At 39.7% G+C, this 19,273-nt stretch overlaps 1 protein-coding gene across 9 annotated transcripts in view; it reads left to right on the top strand.

Annotated features, from left to right (window-relative positions):
• The window catches only part of WDR47 (WD repeat domain 47), a 75,740-nt gene that overhangs the window by 26,243 nt on the left and 30,224 nt on the right, over positions 1-19,273 (top strand). For 3 of the 9 annotated variants that reach the window (XM_017499220.2, XM_037728117.1, XM_017499223.2), the window contains exons 4-7: positions 3,758-3,842; positions 5,645-6,447; positions 12,491-12,617; positions 14,464-14,642. In XM_017499220.2, the coding sequence (XP_017354709.1) occupies positions 3,758-3,842; positions 5,645-6,447; positions 12,491-12,617; positions 14,464-14,642 (1,194 nt within the window). Of the gene's footprint in view, positions 1-3,755; positions 3,864-5,644; positions 6,448-12,490; positions 12,618-14,463; positions 14,643-19,273 lie in introns of all 9 variants that reach the window. The other 6 variants (XM_017499221.2, XM_017499224.2, XM_017499217.2 and 3 more) reach the window with 4 other exon arrangements.

Here is a 19,273-nt window from a genome sequence, read left to right as displayed (position 1 = left end):
TTTTAGTAGAGACGGGGTTTCACCATGTTGGCCAGGATGGTCTCGATCTCTTGACCTCGTGATCCACCCGCCTCGGCCTCCCAAAGTGCTGGGATTACAGGCTTGAGCCACTGCGCCCGGCCAGTTTTTAGTGTCTTATCATTGGTAGAAGCTTAGCAAAGCAAAACAATAAACAAAAAATTTCATTTTTATTTTTCTTTCTCCACTGGCTTTGAGCAGAGAGTAAACAAACTGATCTCTCTCTATCACCCAGTTTGGAGTGTGGTGGCATGATCATGGCTTACTGTAACCTTGATCTCCTGGGCTCAAGCAGTCCTCTCACCTCAGCCTCTCAAGTAGCTGGGACTCCAGGTGTGTGGAGTATTTTTGTATTTTTGTTTTTTAGAGATGGGGTTTCGTCATGTTGCCCCAGGCTTCCCCTATGTTCTTTGGGTTATTTTAAATTAATTTAATGTTAACTGACCCTTTCTTTTGCTATTAGCAATCTGATGATAAATTTTAAGACAGGTTCTTGTTCTATCACCCAGACTGATGTGCAGTGGCGTGTGTATAGCTCACTGCAGCTTCAAATTCAACAGTGAATTTTTCATTTCAAATATTGTACTTTTCATTTTCAAATTTTATAATTTTTTTGGTAAGATTTTCCCATCTGTTCATTCATTATGATTATATTTTCCTTTAGGTCCTTCAACATACTGAGAGTAGCTCCTTGTGTGCTAGTGTAGTCCTTGCTTGGTAATTTGGACTTCTGTTTCTATCAGGCTATTTCTAATGATTACCTTTTCTCTTAATTGTGAGTCACCTTTTTTTTTTTAACTATATCTAATTATTTTATGAATGTAACCTGTACATTATAGAGTCACTCTTGAGGCTCTGAATTCTGTTCTCTTCCTATATAAAAGGTTTGATTTTTATATGGGCAATTATTTAACTTAGGTAGCCTCAAAATGCAGACTCTTTCTCCCCGCTTGTGGGCACCACCCAAAATCTCTGCTCAGTTCTTTGGACTTCCATCTGTTTTCTCCAGGCTCCTTGGAGTCTCCCTTGCATCTTTATAGTTTAGGGGATAGCCAGGGATTTGGGCAACTAAGCTTATACAGTAGATTTTGGTATGTTTCCTACTGTGGCTCCCTCTGTTTTTGGATCTTCCTCTCATTTTTTAGCTGCTCCGGTAGTACCAAACTTTTTTTTTTTTTGAGACATGGTCTCATTCTGTTGTCCAGGCTGGAGTGCAGTGGTGTGAACACAGCTCACTGTAGCCTTGACCTCCTGGGCTCAAATGATTTTCCTCCTTCAGCCTCCTGTGTAGCTGGGACCACGGGCATATGCCACCCATTGGCCTAATTTTTAAATTTTTTATAGAGACCAGGTTTCACTTTATTGCCCAGGCTGTTCTCAAACTCCTGGGCTCAAACGATCCTCCTGTCTTGGCTTCTCAAAGTGCTGGGATTACAGGTGTGAGCCACCTTGCTCAGCCAGTAACCAGACTTTTTGTTGACTCCTCAAGCCTACAGCTTTTTCTTTGACTTCTAGCTCACACTGTATGAACTAGGGGGTGCCTTCAGCTGGAAAGCCTTATGCCTTTGAATTTGACCCTTTAAATTTCTGTTTTTTTTTTTTTTTAAAGGATTGACTTCCCTCTAGTTATGCCAGTTTTTGATTGTTTTCCAGTGCATTCAAGATAGTCATTTTTTGAAGCTGGGCACAGTGGCTTATGCCTGTAATCCCAGCACTTTGGGAGGCTGAGGAGGGCAGATCACCTGAGGTCAGGAGTTGGAGACCAGTCTGGCCAACATGGTGAAATCCTGTCTCTACTAAAAATACAAAAACTATTAGCTGGGCGTGGTGGCAGGTGCCTGTAATTCCAGCTACTCAGGAGGCTGAGACAGGAGAATTGCTTGAACCCGGGAGGCAGAGGTTGCAGTGAGCTGAGATCATGCCATTGCACTCCAGCCTGGGCAACAGAACAGGACTCTGTCTCAAAAAAATAAATAAATAAAATAAAACAAAATAGTCATTCTTTATATTTTATCTAGGATTTATTGTTGTTATATGCAGAAAGGTTAGCCAGATACAAGTTACTCTATCATTATCAGAAGTTGTACTTCTTATTTTTTGATTTGCTGTTCAGACCATGCTATTTGATAGTTCTTTGCATTCGTACATTCTTCACTTATCTGGAATATTAATCCTTTCACCGTCTCTTCCCTTTACCTGGTACACTCCTGATTGTCTTCTTAGAGTCAGATATTATGTCTTTTTTTTACTTCCTACCCCTCCGTACAATTGGTTTCGTACTTCTTTGACGCTTTGCTGAACTCTGAATATTTCATATAATTTATTAGGTGACCCTCTTTTTGAAGGCAGAGTCACCTGTTTTATTGGACACAATTTGTTACTACAACAGTGGCTGAAAGAATGACTGAAGGTTCATTATTTTTTTCTTTCAAGCCTTAGAAACACTTTTTCTAGGCCTGGCATGATTGCTAATGCCTGCAATCCCAGCACTTTGGGAGGTGGAGGCGGGTAGATCACCTGAAGTTAAGAGTTGGAGACCCGCCTGACCAACATGGAGAAACCCCATCTCTACTAAAAAATATAAAATTAGCTGGCATGGTGGTGTATGCCTGTAATCCCAGCTACTTGGGAGGCTGAGGCAGGAGAATTACTTGAACCTGGGAGGCGTAGGTTGTGGTGAGCCAAGATCATGACACTGCACTCCAGCCTGGACAACAAGAGCGAAACTCTGTCTTAAAAAAAAAAAAAAAAAAAAAAAAAAAAAAAAAAAAAATTAAAAAAAAAAAAAAAAAAAAAAAGAAAAAGACTTTTTCTATAAGTTGCTTCAGGCAATAAAACTTTTGTTTTGTAGACAAGTTAGGCAGATTCTTTTGCTATCCCTTCCCCTCACTGAAAATTTTTTTGTTAAAAAGCTTTAGATTGGGACTGGGTGCAGTGGCTCATACTTGTAATCCGAGCACTTTGGGAGTCTGAGGAAGGAGAATATTTTGAAGCCAGGAATTTGAGATCAGCCTGAGCAACAAAATGAGACCCTGTCTCTACAAAACAATTTAAAAAATTGGCCAGGTGCTGTGGCACACAATTGCAGTCCTAGCTGCTTGGGAGGCTGAGGCAGGAGGATTGCTTGAGCCAAGAATTTGAGGCTGTGATGAGCTATGATCATGTCACTGCACTCCAATCTGGGTGACAGAGCAGAAGACCCTGTCTCTAAAAAAGAGAAAGAAAATAAAAGCTTCAAGTCTGTGCTTATTTTGTGACTTTTTAGAAATGTTCATTTCCTCCTACCCTTTTAGCCACATTTTAATTAGACTTTTCTCATATTTAAAAAGAAAATAATTTGATTTAATCTTTTTGAATGTATAGGTATTTAAAAATGTAACATACCCTATAAATATATACTGTTATTTGTCAATTAAAATTTTTTTAATAAAAAAAAAACTGGATGTATGTTAGGTAAACAAAACATTGGATATAAAAGACTTTTGATTTAATATTAGGTAACGTTTGATATCTTCCATAAAAATTGGATTTTTGTTTAGAATTAATATTGGAAATAGAAATTTATTCTCTGAGTGTTAAATTGTGATTATTTGTGACTAAAATTTCTTCAGTTATGGCTTCAATGTGATAAGAAGCTTAGTAAATTATTTGAATACTTTTCCTAAAGCAAAGGTACTTATATAGTAACTTCTATTTGACATCAGACATTGGAGAATTAATGTTTCATTTTTTCCCACAGGTTTCGTTATATTATTCTGAAGCAGAAGTTTTTAGAAGCTTTATGTGTTAACAATGCAATGTCAGCAGAAGATGAGCCCCAGCATGTAAGATTTTTATTCCTGAAGGTTTGCGCCCTAGTCTTGTTTTCAGTCATAAGTATTTTAGTCACTAAAACAAAAGATTAGCATCACAAATTTTCAAAGTTTCTACGAACTGGGGTGGGGCAAGATCTACTGTTTTCTAGATGTAGTATTTTCAAAGTTTAGTGCTTCTAAACTTGTTCTATTGTTTAAGGCAATATATATAACTAGCTAGCTAGTTGAAGAGTGTGTGCGTCTCTTGTTTAAGGTAAGTTAGCAATAAATAAGGTTTGACTTGATGACTCTTCATCATTCCTTTTTTTATCCAAGAAGTGTATTGGTTATGTTTATTTTCTTTTTCTCTGTCTTTTCAGTATTTTCTTTGATCTAGAGATAGTTTTTTGTTGAAATGTTTGTCTTCAAAATGAAAATTTATTTTGATTAGAAAAGTGACTTTTAAAGTTTCAGTGTTAATAACTAAAACTGAGAAAACTTATTAAGTTCTAGTAACTGTTCACTGAAGTAAAGTGTCTTAGTCCTTTTGAGCTGCTGCAACAAAATATAAACTAGGGGGCTTGTAAACAATAGAAGTTTCTCACGGTTCTGGTAGCTAGGAAGTCCAAGATAAGTTTCCAGCAGATTCAGTGTCTGGTGAGGGCCTGTACCCTGGTTCGTGAATGGTGCCTTCTAGCTGTGTCCTTCACCTGGTTAAAGAGGCTAGCTAGCTCTCTGGGGTCTCATGTGGGTACTAATCTAATTCATGAGGGCTGAGCACTCCTGACCTAGTCACCTTGCAAAGGCCCTACTTTTCTAATACCATTACATTGTGGGATTAGGATTTCAACATAGGAATTTTAGAGAGGCACAAACCTTGAGACTGTGGCAAAAACCACATTTTATAGTTTTGTATTGAATTTTACAGTGGGGACTTTGAGATAGAGAAGTATTTGCAGATAAGGATGTTCAAAAGTGAAAAGAACACCGGAACGTGAGTTAGGAGACCTATTTTTTATTCTGTCTTTGCCAATAATCAACTGAATTACCTTGGTAAATGTGTTCCCTTACTTTTCCCTTATGTAAGATATGGAGGCTGGACCAGTTGAGCTCTGAGTTTACATCATTAAAAGCTTATGATTCAAAGACAGTATTCACTATACAAATTGTTATATTTTGTCTCTCAGCTAAGCTTCCTTTTTGTTCTGTCTGTGGATTGTTTTGTAGTAAGTCAACTGTAGCCGTTCCCTTTTCTTAACTTTTATCCCCACACAATTTTGCCCTAAGGTAAGTTTGGACTAACAGAATGGCTCTTTTGCCTTTTGGGTAAGCTGGAGTAATAGCAAGCTTTATAAATAATGAATGTTGGCATGCTTCAATTTTCATTTCTAGAAAACTTAATTATTCTTACCCTTAAAAGATTGTATATTTGAGAGCTGGGCGCAGTGTGGCACACCAGTGGTCCCAGCAACTTTAGAGGCTGAGGCTGGAGGATCACTTGAGCCCAGAAGTTCAAGCCTGTAGTTCACTACATTTGTGTGTATGAATAACCACTGCACTCCAGCGTGAGCAGCATAGTGAGATCTTATCTTAAGCCTGAATTATAATAAAACACTGTTTTTATAGATAAAAGTTTAATGTGCTAATTAACCAAATTTTTTATTTTTATTTTACTTGTGAAAACATTTTGGTTTCTTGAAAGCTGTTACATATCCTACAAATTATATGAGTATTCTGTGACAATATAATTTATTCTTTGTATGCTCATTGTTTTCATATTTCACAGCATGTTTTTTATAGTCATTATTTGATCGTTTACATTTTTCTTACAGCTGGAATTTACCATGCAAGAAGCTGTGCAATGTTTACATGCTCTAGAAGAGTACTGCCCTTCTAAAGATGACTACAGTAAGCTCTGTTTGCTGTTGACTTTGCCTCGTCTGACCAATCATGCTGAGTTTAAGGACTGGAATCCCAGCACTGCACGAGTTCACTGTTTTGAAGAGGCTTGTGTCATGGTTGCAGAATTCATCCCTGCTGATAGGAAGCTAAGCGAAGCTGGTTTTAAAGCGAGTAACAATCGTTTATTTCAGCTTGTAATGAAAGGCCTACTTTATGAATGCTGTGTAGAATTTTGTCAGAGTAAAGCAACTGGAGAAGAAATTACAGAAAGCGAAGTGCTTCTTGGTATCGACCTCTTATGTGGTAATGGTTGTGATGATTTGGATCTGAGTTTACTGTCATGGCTTCAGAATCTTCCATCTTCTGTCTTCTCTTGTGCTTTTGAACAGAAAATGCTTAATATTCATGTTGACAAACTTCTGAAACCTACAAAAGCTGCATATGCTGATCTTTTGACTCCTCTTATCAGCAAACTGTCTCCCTATCCCTCATCCCCCATGAGAAGACCTCAGTCAGCTGATGCCTACATGACCCGCTCCCTGAATCCTGCTTTAGATGGCCTCACTTGTGGACTAACCAGTCATGATAAGAGAATTTCAGACCTTGGAAACAAAACTTCTCCAATGTCACACTCCTTTGCTAACTTCCATTATCCAGGGGTACAAAACCTCAGTAGAAGTCTCATGCTTGAGAATACAGAATGTCACAGTATTTATGAAGAATCCCCTGAGCGGTAAGCATTTGCTTATAAAACAGAAAATCTTCAGAAGTTTGAGGTAATCTAATTATAGTGTGTTTTTCTTTTCTGTTCTTTTTTTTTTTTGAGATAGGGTCTGGCTCTATCTCAGGCCTGAGTACACTGGCACAATCTCCCAGGTTCAAATCAGCCTTCCTGAGTAGCTGGTACTACAGGCACACACCACTATACTCGGCTACGTTTGTATATTTGATAGAGATGGGGTTTCACAGGCTGATCTCAAACTCCTGGACTCAAGCGATAATCCTGCCTTGGCCTCCCAGAGTTTTGGGATTATAGATGTAAACCACCATATCTGGGAGAGTGTATGTTTTCTTAATGTTCAGGTCCCTTTAGTTGAAAGTTAGTCCTTAATACTTTAGTAAGGGTTTAAAATTTTTGATAATTAAAATTATATGAGAAAAATCTTTTTTTTTGTTGTTAAGACGGGGTTTCACCACGTAGGTCAGACTGGTCTTGACCTCCCGACCTTGGGTGATCTGCCCGCCTTGCCCTCCAAAGTGCTTGGATTACAGGCGTGAGCCACCATGCCTGGCTGAAAAATCTTTATATATTTTTAGTTTTTGGATCCTGGGTTGTTTATACTTTTTTCTCCTGTACATAGTACTGTAGCAGATAACTAGAACATAAAACTCTATAATTATTTCCACTTTTTTTGAGACGGAGTGCAGTGGCGTGATCTCAGCTCACTGCAGCCTCCGCTTCCCGGGTCCCAGTTCAAGCAGTTCTCCTGCCTCATCCTCCTGAGTAAATGGGATTACAGGTATGTGCCACCATGTCCAGTTAATTTTTGTATTTTTTGGTAGAGATGGGGTTTCACCATGTTGACCAGGTAGGTCTTGAACACCTGACCTCACGATCTGCTCACCTCAGCCTCCCAAAGTGCTGGGATTACAGGTATGAGCCGTCGCACCCAGCCTAGTGATTCTTATATATATGAAGGAAATGTTAAAGCCACCATTCAGTTTTTCCTTCAAACCTGGCATGAAATAACAAACTCTTGATCAACAGTTGTTTATTTTAGGGTTAGGAAACTTTCTGCCTCATTTTTCCAGGAAACCCATGAGGATGTATGGATGGTTTTCCATAATTCGGAGTTGCCACTATGAAGTATTAGTGTTGACTTCAATAAATGTATTTCATGAAAGAGACAAAAATGAAACCTTTTCACATTACATAGGATAGTTGGAACCATTCTTTGCAGAGGACTCAGTTTGTTTCTAATGAGAGCAAGTGAGCTGGGAGCAGTGGCTCAGGCCTATAATCCCAGCAATTTGGGAAGCCGAGGTGGGTGGATCACTTGAGGTCAGAAGTTCAAGACAACCAGCCTGGCCAACGTGGTGAAACCCCATCTCTACTAAAAATACAAAAATTAGCTGGATGTGGTGGTGCATACCTGTAGTCCTAGCTACTTGGGAGGCTGAGGCAGGAAAATTGCTTGAACCTGGGAGGCAGAGGTGGCAGTGAACCTAGATCACGCCACTGCACTCCAGCCTGGGTGACAGAGTGAGACTCCATCTCAAAAAATAATAATAATTAGAGCAAGTGGAGATCTTTAGTTAAGGCATAAGAAATACAGGATAGATGTATGGGGAAGCCTTTTCTATTAAGTTGCTCTGAGGTTGTAGAGAGGATTGTGATATTTTCTTTCACGTTCTTTAGAGAGGATAATCTAATTTGAATCAGGTTAAGCGAGGGACTTCCTAAAGGGTAGGGCAACTTTTTAAGGTACTGTATTGTTCCATATTTCATTTTTGAAAGATAAAGATAATATCTAGTGATGAACATGAATAATTATATTTCATATAGAAGCATCCTATTTAAATCTCAAAGGAGGCTGGGCGCGGTGGCTCACGCCTGTAATCCCAGCACTTTCGGAGGCCGAGGTGGATGGATCATGAGGTCAAGAGATCGAGACCATCCTGGCCAACATGGTGAAACCCTGTCGCTACTAAAAATATAAAAATTAGCTGGGCACGGTGGTGAGTGCCTGTAGTCCCAGCTACTCGGGAGGCTGAGGCGGGAGAATTGCTTGAATCTGGGAGGCAGAGGTTGCAGTGAGCCGAGATCGTGCCACTACACTCCAGCCTGGTGCCTGGCGGAGGGAGACTCGGTCTCAAAAAAATAGATAAAAATCAATAAATAAATCTCAAAGGAATGGGAAGCCTTGAGCATTGATAGAGTCAATTTTATTAATAAGCATTTGTTGGATTTCCCAGCGCTTTTAGAGAAAATTCTCATTTTCTGGAATGCTGAGCTTCAATTCTGGGGGAACTGCTGATACTCTTCTGTGTATATAAGATGACAGAATCTGGCTGGGCGCGGTGGCTCACGCCTGGAATCCCAGCACTTTGGGAGGCTGAGGTGGGTGGATCACTTGAGGTCAGCAGTTCGAGACCAGCCTGGCCAACATGGTAAACCCCATCGCTACTAAAAATACAAAATTTGCCAGGCGTGGTGTCACGTGCCTGTAGTCCCAGCTACTTGGGAGGCTGAGGCAGGAGAATTGCTTGAACCTGGGATGCCCAGGTTGCAGTGAGCCAAGATCACTTTTGTTGCACTCCAACCTGGGCAACAAGAGGCAAACTCCATCTCAAAAAGAAAAAAGGTGGTCAGGCGCAGTGGCCCACGCCTGTAATCCCAGGACTTTGGGAGACCAAGGTGGGTGGATCACGAGGTCAGGAGTTTGAGACCAGCCTGGCCAACATAATGAAACCCCCTCTCTACTAAAAATACAAAAAAAAATTATCTGGGCATGGTAGTGCATGCCTGCAGTCCCAGCTACTTGGGAGGCTGAAGCAGGAGAATCACTTGAACCCAGGATGCAGACAGTGGTTGCAGTGAGCCGAGATTATGCCACTGCACTCCAGCCTGGTGACAGAGCGAGACTCTGTCTCGACAAATAAAAATAAGATGACAGTAGCTTCTTGGTCAGTGTATGAATGACGTTTGGACTTGTGCATCAGTAATGTTGACTTTGTATAGAGAAAAGATACACAAAAATCAAGCCAAATCTGACTGTACATGTCCTGTTTGCTACATAAATTAGTAGAAATTGAGGAACATCTGGATAAAGATGTAAAGAAGTGAAGTGTAAGATTAGACCATTGTAGAAAAAGCAGAGAGGTAAAATGTGACATGTCAAAAATTAAGTAATACAGGTGTTATTACATGAGTAGCAATAATTCAGAAAACATTTGTCATGCCTCTGAAATTAGAAAACTTACAAGGCAGAGTGGTGTTGAATAATAAATAGAACATAGTCTTTAAAGTCAGACATAGGTCTGAACAATAGCTTTGCCATTTACTGACTATGTGACCTTGGGAAAGTTATTTAGTCTGTCTGAGCCTCAGTTATCTCCTGTATATAATAAAATGTTGGTTTGCAAAATGAGATTAAGCTTGTATTAAGATTGGCAAGCATGTGATTGGTACTCAATGAATGTGAATTTCTTTCCTTCAAAGCTCATAGCTTTGATAAGGATAGTATGTCAAAAAGGACTGCTAATGAAATGTGAGAGAGTTACTGTCCTGTGGATAAAGTATACAAATTTACTTTGGAAGAAATTTACTTATTTTTTAACATATTTTCATTTAAAATATATTGAGCCAGGTGTGATGGCTCATACCTGTAATGCCAGCACTTTGGGAGACTGAGATGGGAGGATCACTTGTGGCTAGGAGTTTGAGACCAGCTTGGGCAATATAGCAAGACCCCCGTCTCTATTTATTTAAAAAAGAATACATATGTATGGAAGCTCAATTAGATCATAAAGAGTACTACTAGAAATACTTGAAGTCAGTATCGTTTTTTTTTTTTTAAGTCAGTATCCATTTAAAATATATTTCAGGCTGGGCATGGTGGATCACTGGAACCCAGGAGTTCAAGACCATCCTGGGCAACATGGTGAAAACTTGTCTCTACAGAAAAATACAAAAATATTAGTCAGGCATGGTGGCATGTGCCTGTAGTCACAGCTACTTGGCAGGCTGAGGTGGGAGGACTGATTGAGCCCAGGAGGTTGAGGCTGCAGTGAGCCTTGATTGCATCACTGTACTCCAGTCTGGGTGGCAACAAGATCCTATCTCAAAAAAAACTTTTTTTCGGTGATTACTATGTGCGAACAACACACTACAATATCAGGGATACAGTGATTGAAACTATGGTGAACAAGAAGATAAAACATGAAAGAAAGGGAGTATGTAATATTTTGTAAGGATATCTTTTCACTTGAACAGAAACACTTAAAATGGAGAAAAATTACTTGAAATATATAAGCTTGTAATGTATGTATTTCAGGCATGGACCAGCGTTGGAGTTGGAGTCTGATGGCCTGAGTTTAAGTTCAAATTCTTATTTTCTAGCTATGCAATCTTAGGAAAATCACTTGTTTTTTGAGTGTGTTACCTCTCTGTGAAATGGGTCTTATAACCTATTTCACAGGTTATTGTGCAAGTTAAATGAGATAATGCATACGGAAGTTCTGCATATGTTGCAAAATTAAATGAAATGTTACTTTTTGAAGATTATTTTATTCTTTATACAGTTAATACCTCTTACAAATTCTTCTCTGTGGACATAAAAGGGGACTTCTTGTGGTCATTAGTAGTTTACAGTAGAGCCTGATAGCCAAAAAACTCTTCCTTAGTCTTTCTCCTCTAGATGTCTGTGTATGTATGTTTAGGTGCTCAGGAGTATAGGCTCCTAACTAATGATGCTTTGTGAAGATGACTATCCAGCTTTGCTTTCCTGAACCCTAGAACTGTATTTTGATATGTCTTGTAAGCTTCTACTTGGAGAGGCCATTATCCACCATGCCTCGCTAATTTTTGTATTTTTAGTAGAGACAGGGTTTCACCATGTTGATTAGGTTGGTATCGAACTCCTGACCTCATGATCTGCCTGCCTCGGCCTCCCAAAGTGCTGGGATTACAGGTGTGAGCCACTGTGCTCAGCCTAATTTTTGTATTTTTAGTAGAGATGGGGTTTCATCATGTTGGTCAGGTTCGTCTCAAATTCCTGATCTTGTGATCTGCCCACCTTGGCCTCTCAAAGTGCTGGGATTACAGGTGTGAGCCACCATGCCCGGCCTCAAAGAAAGTCTTTTAATAAAATCTCAAAAATTCTTAAAATCATATAGAAATATATTGGAGGGAAAAAAATGTTTAGATAACACCACCGTAAGTCTATATAAAGAGAATTTAGGCATTATATTATCTAACCTATTATTCATATTCATTAGTCTATTATAAGCTGGACCACAGAGAATATAAGTGACTGTCCCTAGGCCACACAGCTGATTTTATTTTATTTTATTTTATTTTATTTTTTTTTTGAGACGGAGTTTCGCTCTTGTTACCCAGGCTGGAGTGCAATGGCGCGATCTCGGCTCACCGCAACCTCCGCCTCCTGGGTTCAGGCAATTCTCCTGCCTCAGCCTCCTGAGTAGCTGGGATTACAGGCACGCGCCACCATGCCCAGCTAATTTTTGTATTTTTAGTAGAGACGGGGTTTCACTATGTTGACCAGGATGGTCTTGATCTCTTGACCTCGTGATCCACCCGCCTTGGCCTCCCAAAGTGCTGGGATTACAGGCTTGAGCCACCGCGCCCGGCCCATTTTTTTAAATTAAAATTTCTTGGCCAGCATGGTGGCTCATGCCTGTAATTCCAGCACTTTGAGAGGCTGGGGAGGGTGGATCACTTGAGGTTATGGAGTTTGAAACCAGCCTAGCCAATATGGTGAAACTCCATCTCTGCTAAAAATACAAAAAATTAGGTGGGCGTGATGGTGGCCTTGTAATCCCAGCTACTCTGGAGGCTGAGGCAGGCAGGAGAATTGCGTGAACCTGGGAGGTGGAAGTTGTAGTGAGCAGAGATTGCCACTGCACTCCAGCCTCTGGGCTACAGAGAGAGACTCCGTCTCAAAAATAATAATAAAATAAAATTTCTTTAACTAAAATATATTTTCCTTTACTCCTACCTCTGCCTTTTTTGTTTTTTTGCACGTTTCTGGAAGAAGTGATACACCTGTTGATGCACAGAGGCCTATTGGCAGTGAAATCTTGGGCCAGAGTTCAGTTTCAGAAAAGGAGCCTGCAAATGGAGCACAGAATCCAGGACCAGCTAAACAAGAAAAAAATGAGGTAATATTTACTATACCTAGTGTTTTTCAGAGTTATTCTCTTTGTAAGAAGTAATATAATTTACTTAGAATTGAAAAATAATTTTCTGATATTTGGGAGTAGTAAAGAAGATACATAGACTTTCTTCTTCTTAGTTTATTTTCTCTCCTCTCCCCAACAAATATGTAGCATGTTTAGTTGCCATTGTGTATTCTGGAACAATTTTAACAAGTGAATTTATTAAAAATCTAAAATATCACAGTTGACATTGCATGTTTTATATGCTTTGGGACTTAAGTAATTGAGCTTACATTAAACATGGCTAGTTTGCATTATTAAAATATATGCCCTGTTTTTTACCAATTAGATTTAAGAATAATAAATTAGACATTTTAAATACAGAATAAAACTTTTATCCAAGTCCAGGGTTCTAGATTATTTTTCTTTGGTGTTTTTGTGAGGAAATTGTATTGTGAATAAGGGTATAAGTTTTATATAGGCTGTGTGTAGCGGTTCACACCTGTAGTCCTAGCACTTTGGGAGACTGAAACAGGTGGATAACCTGAACTCAGGAGTTCAAGACCAGCCTGGACAACATGGTGAATCCGTCTCTACTAAAAATACAAAAAATTAGCCAGGCGTGATGGTGCATGCCTGTAGTCCCAGCTTGAACTTGGGAGGCGGAGATTGCAGTGAGCCAACATTGCCCCTCTGCACCCCAGCCTGGGTAACAAAGTGAGACTGTCTCAAACAAAAACCGACAAACAGTTTTCTGTGGTATGCCACTTTGAAGGGGTTAAGTGGTTTTCATAAGTTGAATATGTGTTTTATTTGTTTTCAACTAAATATTAAGAATGTATTTCTTTATAGCAATGCAAGAAAAAACATTAAAAAAATAAAGTAGAAAAATTATTATGAAAAGTACATGGATATGCACCAAACAATAAGAGTTTTAAAATATAATGCAAATATTGAGAGAACTGAAGGGAGAAATAGTTTTGCAATGATAATTGGAGACTTCAATACCCTACTCATAATAATGGATAAAACATCTAAATAGAAGAGCAATTAGGATATAGACGACTTGAACAATACTGTAAACCAACTAGACCTGACAGACACATATAAAACACTCCACTCAATAATAGCAGAATACATGTCCTTCTCAAATGTACATGGAACATTTTTTAGTGCTATGTGTTAGGGCTATTGGGAACTGTGCTGCGATAAACATACACTTGCAGGTGTCTTTTTGATATAATGACTTATTTTCCTTTGGGTGGATACTCAGTGGGATTGCCAGATTGAATGGTAGTTCTACTTTTAGTTTTTTGAGAAATCACCATACTGTTTTTTTCCATAGAGACTGTACTAATTTATATTCCCCCCAGCAGTGTGTAAGCATTCTTTTTTTACTGCATCCATGCCAACATCTATTGTTTTTTAATAATGGCCATTCTGGTTGGGGTAACTTGGTATTTCATTTTGTTTATTAAATAATAATGCAATCCCTCAGTATGGATATTTTTAAAGAAATGCCAGATTTGTATTAGTCTTTATCTACATTCATATTCTGTGACCATGTCCCCCTTGTAACCATTATAATTTGTATTTTTATTTTGGGTTAGGGAACCAAGGCAACCATTCATTTTGGTCAGTCTGTTGCTGTGGAATAAAGCAAATTAATCGATCCACTTGAGTATTAAGACTCATACTGTTTTTTAAAGAGCAATAGATTAAGTATTTTGTGATTATTAAATATAGCTAATGGTATATTTTATTTGGCATTTATAAGAGGTACTGTTGAGTGAAGACATATTCTGTCATAGTTTGCTCAAATATATTCTTTTTATCTAATGTTTTTAAGCTTCGAGATTCAACAGAACAGTTTCAAGAATATTATAGGCAAAGATTGCGCTATCAACAGCATTTAGAACAGAAGGAGCAACAGCGGCAGATATACCAACAGATGTTGCTTGAAGGAGGCGTGAATCAGGAGGATGGTCCTGATCAGCAGCAGAACCTTACTGAACAATTCCTTAATAGGTTGGTCTTCTAGTCACTTTTTAAAATATGGTGTTATTTGAAAGCTATTTAAAACATGCAATAACTGCTACTTTCTATGTATAGTTTGACATTTTAAGACTTTTTAAGCATTTCAAGTAATGTAGAGTTACATATTGCTTTCTTTTTTTTTTTTTTTTTGAGACGGAGTTTCGCTCTTGTTACCCAGGCTGGAGTGCAATGGCGCGATCTCGGCTCACCACAACCTCCGCCTCCTGGGTTCAGGCAATTCTCCTGCCTCAGCCTCCTGAGTAGCTGGGACTACAGGCACGCGCCACCATGCCCAGCTAATTTTTTGTATTTTTAGTAGAGACGGGGTTTCACCATGTTGACCAGGATGGTCTCGATCTCTTGACCTCGTGATCCACCCGCCTCGGCCTCCCAAAGTGCTGGGATTACAGGCTTGAGCCACCGCGCCCGGCGTTACATATTGCTTTCTAATCACAGCATTGAGAGCTCATCTAGTTTTGTCTTTGTTCCCTAAACAACTAGAGCAGAAGAGTACAGAGGGTCAGTGCACAGGCTGAACCTTTGCACAGCCGACTGCCGGGTGGATCCAGCTGTCCCAGGTTAACTGAGGATCTAGTGAAAGTTACTCTAGTTCTTTTTATCTCCTTATCTGCTATGTTTTTTTTTTTTGAGACAAGGCTCTCACTCTGTCGCCCGGACTGGAGTGCAGAGGTGCGGTCTTGGCTCACTGCAGCCCCAACTTCCTGGGCTCAAGTGATCCTCCTGTCTCAGCCTCCTGAGTAGCTGGCACTACAGCACACACCACTACACCCAGCTAATCTTTGTGTTTTTTGTAGAGACGGGGTTTTGCCATGTTACCCAGGCTGGTCTAAAACTCCTGGCCTCAAGTGATCTGTCTGCCTTGGCCTCCTAAAGGGCTGAGATTATAGGCGTGAGCCACTGTGCTGACCCTTACCTACTTCTTATTTCTTCTAACCTGCTTATAAGGTTACCATGAGGATAAATAGAGTTAATCTATGTAAAGTGCTTAGAACAGTACCTGGCACATTGCAAGCACTATGTTATTAGCAGCTATTTTTATTGTTACTAAAGTGCTTAAACCTACAGATTTTTTTTTCATGCAATATATTAAAACAATTCTTATAATTTCTGCCAAAACAATATGAATTACATTTATTGTTTCAAATTATAGGAGAAATATATACACACATATATGTGTGTGTTTTTCATTATTTAATTTAATTTATTTATTTATTTATTCTTGAGATGGAGTTTTATTCTGTTGCCCAGGCTGGAGTGCAGTGGCATGATTTTGGCTCACTGCAACCTCTGCCTCCCAGGTTCAAGCAATTCTCCTGCTTCAGCCTCCTGAATAGCTGAGATTACAGGCATGCACCACCATGCCTGGCTAATTTTTGTATTTTTTTTTTAGTAGAGATGGGGTTTCACTCTGTTGGCCAGCCTGGTCTTGAACTCCTGAGCTCAAGTGATCCGCCCACCTCAGCCTCCCAAAATTCTGGGATTACAAGTTATAAGCCACTGCACCCAGTCTTATGTGTGTGTTTAGAATTCAGTAAAATAATATATATTTCAATAAGCAAGGATTGTTGGAAGATTAAGTGATTAATATGTGCAAATGTACTTAGAACAGTTCCTGGCACATAGGAAGTATGCTATAAATGTTAGCTATCATGATTAGGATTACGTAACTGTAATGGTGCCTGTTAGCTCTTAACTTGATTCAGTAGTATTGGAAGTAATCTCCTTGACAACTCTTGAGTGTTGTGCAAGTCAGTGAGCCTGAAATTGATTTTGTCTTCAAACCTTTACAAAGGGAGTGGTTGTTTTTTTTGTTTGTTTCTTTTGTTTTGTTGTTTGTTTGTTTTTGAAACGGAGTCTCATTCTGTCGTCCAGGCTGGAGTGCAGTAGTGCAACCTGATTATGGCTCGCAGCAGCCTCAACTGCCCAGGCTAAAGGGATTCTTCCATTTCAACCTCCCAGAGTGCTGGGATTATAGGTGTGAGCCACCACTCCTGGCTTTTTTTTTTTTTTTTTTTTTTGAGAAGGAGCCTTGCTCTGTCGTCCAGGCTGGAGTGCAGTGGTGCTATCTCAGCTCACTGCAACCTCTGCTTCTAGGTTCAAGGGATTCTTCTGCCTCAGCCTCCTAAGTAGTTGGAATTATAGGCGCACACCACCATGCCCAGCTAATTGTGATTGTACTGCCTCAGCCTCCGGAGTAGCTGAGATTAGGTGTGCACCACCATGCCTGGCTAATTTTTGTATTTTTAGTAGAGACAGGGTTTCACCGTATTGGTCAGGCTGCTCTCAAACTCTCAAAATCCACCTGCCTTGGCCACTCAAAGTGCCGGGATTATAGATGTAAACCACTGCACCTGGCCTTTTCGTTCTTCAAATAGAGACAGAGTCTCGCTCTGTCACCCCAGGCTGGAGTACAGTAGTGTGATCATAGCTCACTGTAACCTTGAACTCCTGGGCTCAAATGGTCCTCCTGCCTCAGCCTACCAAAGCTCTGAGATGACAGGCATGAGCCATTGTACTTGGCTCACACAAGGATTGTTTAAACTGGTGGTCTCAAGAGTCTAAGTTGGCTTCTAAACATCCAGTTTGGGAATCATTTTCTTATCACCTCTGATCAAGTCAGTGACTTGTCAGAATTATTCTTATTTGAGGAATTGCTGTTTCTGGTTTTTGGATGTTTTCTTCATAGCCATAAAAGTCATGGATGCAATTTGAATTTCTGACCAACTTATTTCGCAGTGAAAACAGCTGTCTAGCAGTGAGAAGATGAAATAGCAAGGTTGTATGATCCTCCTCCCCAATAGTGGTTAGCAATGTACTTCCTCAGAAAAAAAAGCTAAGCTATTTGGGAAGATTCATTTTTCCTTTAAAGACATTCATAAATAGAATTTAAATTCTTTTTTTTTTTTTTTTTTTTTAAATTTGAGACAGGGTCTTGCTGTGTCGCCCAGTCTGGAGTGCAGTGGTGTGGTGATGGCTCACTGCAGCCTCCACCTCCCACCTACCAGGCTAAAACAATCCTCCGGCCACCACAACCAACTAGTTTTGGTATTGTTTGTAGTGATAAAGTTTCACTGTGTTGCCCAGACTGATCTTGAACTCTTGAGCTCAGGCAATCCTCCCACCTGGACCTCCTAAAGTGCTAGGATTACAGGTGTGATCCACCATACCTGGCTTAGAATTTAAATTCTTTCCTGTAATTTAGGTTTAGTTTAGAGTATATTTAGGTTTTTTTTTTTTTTTTTTTTTTTTTGAGACGGAGTTTCGCTCTTGTTACCCAGGCTGGAGTACAATGGTGTGATCTCGGCTCACTGCAACCTCCGCCTCCTGGGTTCAGGCAATTCTCCTGCCTCAGCCTCCTGAGTAGCTGGGATTACAGGCATGCACCACCATGCCCAGCTAATGTTTTGTATTTTTAGTAGAGACGGGGTTTCACCATGTTGACCAGGATGGGCTCGATCTCTTGACCTCGTGATCCACCCGCCTCGGCCTCCCAAAGTGCTGGGATTACAGGCGTGAGCCACCGCGCCCGGCCTAGTTTTTTGTTTTTGAGACAAAATCTCTTTCTGTTGCCAACGCTGGAGTGCAGTGACAATCTTGGCTCACTGCAACCCCTGCTTCCCAGGTTCAAGCAATGCTCCTGCCTCAGCCTCCTATGTATGTGGGACTGCAGGTGTGTACCACCACACTCAGCTAATTTTTTAGTAGAGACAGGGTTTCACCATGTTGACCAGGCTGGTCTCAAACTCCAGACGTCAGGTGATCCACCTGCCTTGGCCTCCCAAAGTGCTGGGATTACAGGCATGAGCCACTGCACTTGGCCACGTTTTTTTATTTGTACAAATTTATAGGGTACATAAGAAATTTTGTTACATAGATACAGTGTGTAATGATCAAATCAGGGGACTTAGGGTGTCTATCGCCCAAGTACAATAATATGTCTTTGTTAAGTATAGTCATCCTATTCTGCTATCAAACATTCAATTTATTCCTTCTATCTTACTATATGTTTGCACCCTTTAACCCACTTCTCTTCATCTTTTCTCTTCCCCTACTCACCCCTTCCAGTCTGTTACCAATTTTTCTACTCTCTACCTCCATCTGTTCAAATTTTTTAGCTCCCTCGTATCAGTGAGAACATGTGATATTTATCTTTCTGTGCCTGGCTTATTTCACTTAAGATAATGACCTCCAGTTCCGTCCATGTTGCTGCTAATGACATGATTTCATTCTATTTTACAATTGAATAGTACTCCATTGTGTATATGTGTCACATTTTCTTTATCCATTTACTCATGGATGGATACTTAGGTTGATTCTGTACCTTGGCTGTTGTGAATAGTGCTACAAAAAATATGTGAGTGCAGGTATGCCTTTGATAACTGATTTCTTTTCCTTTGGATAGATACCCAGTAGTAGGATTCCTGGATTAAATGGTTATTCTGTTGTCAGTTTTTTGAGAAATCTCTATACTGTTTTCCATAATGGCTGTACTTACTTACATTTTCACCAACAATGTATGATTTCCCTTTTCTCTGCAGCCTCACCATCATGTTTTTTTTTTTTTTTTTTTTTTTTTTTTTTTTTTTTTTTTTTTTTTTTTT

The sequence above is a fragment of the Cebus imitator genome, unplaced genomic scaffold, assembly GCF_001604975.1.
Source record: "Cebus imitator isolate Cc_AM_T3 unplaced genomic scaffold, Cebus_imitator-1.0 Scaffold256, whole genome shotgun sequence".
Taxonomy (NCBI): domain Eukaryota; kingdom Metazoa; phylum Chordata; class Mammalia; order Primates; family Cebidae; genus Cebus; species Cebus imitator.
This window is presented reverse-complemented; position numbering and strand designations above follow the sequence as displayed.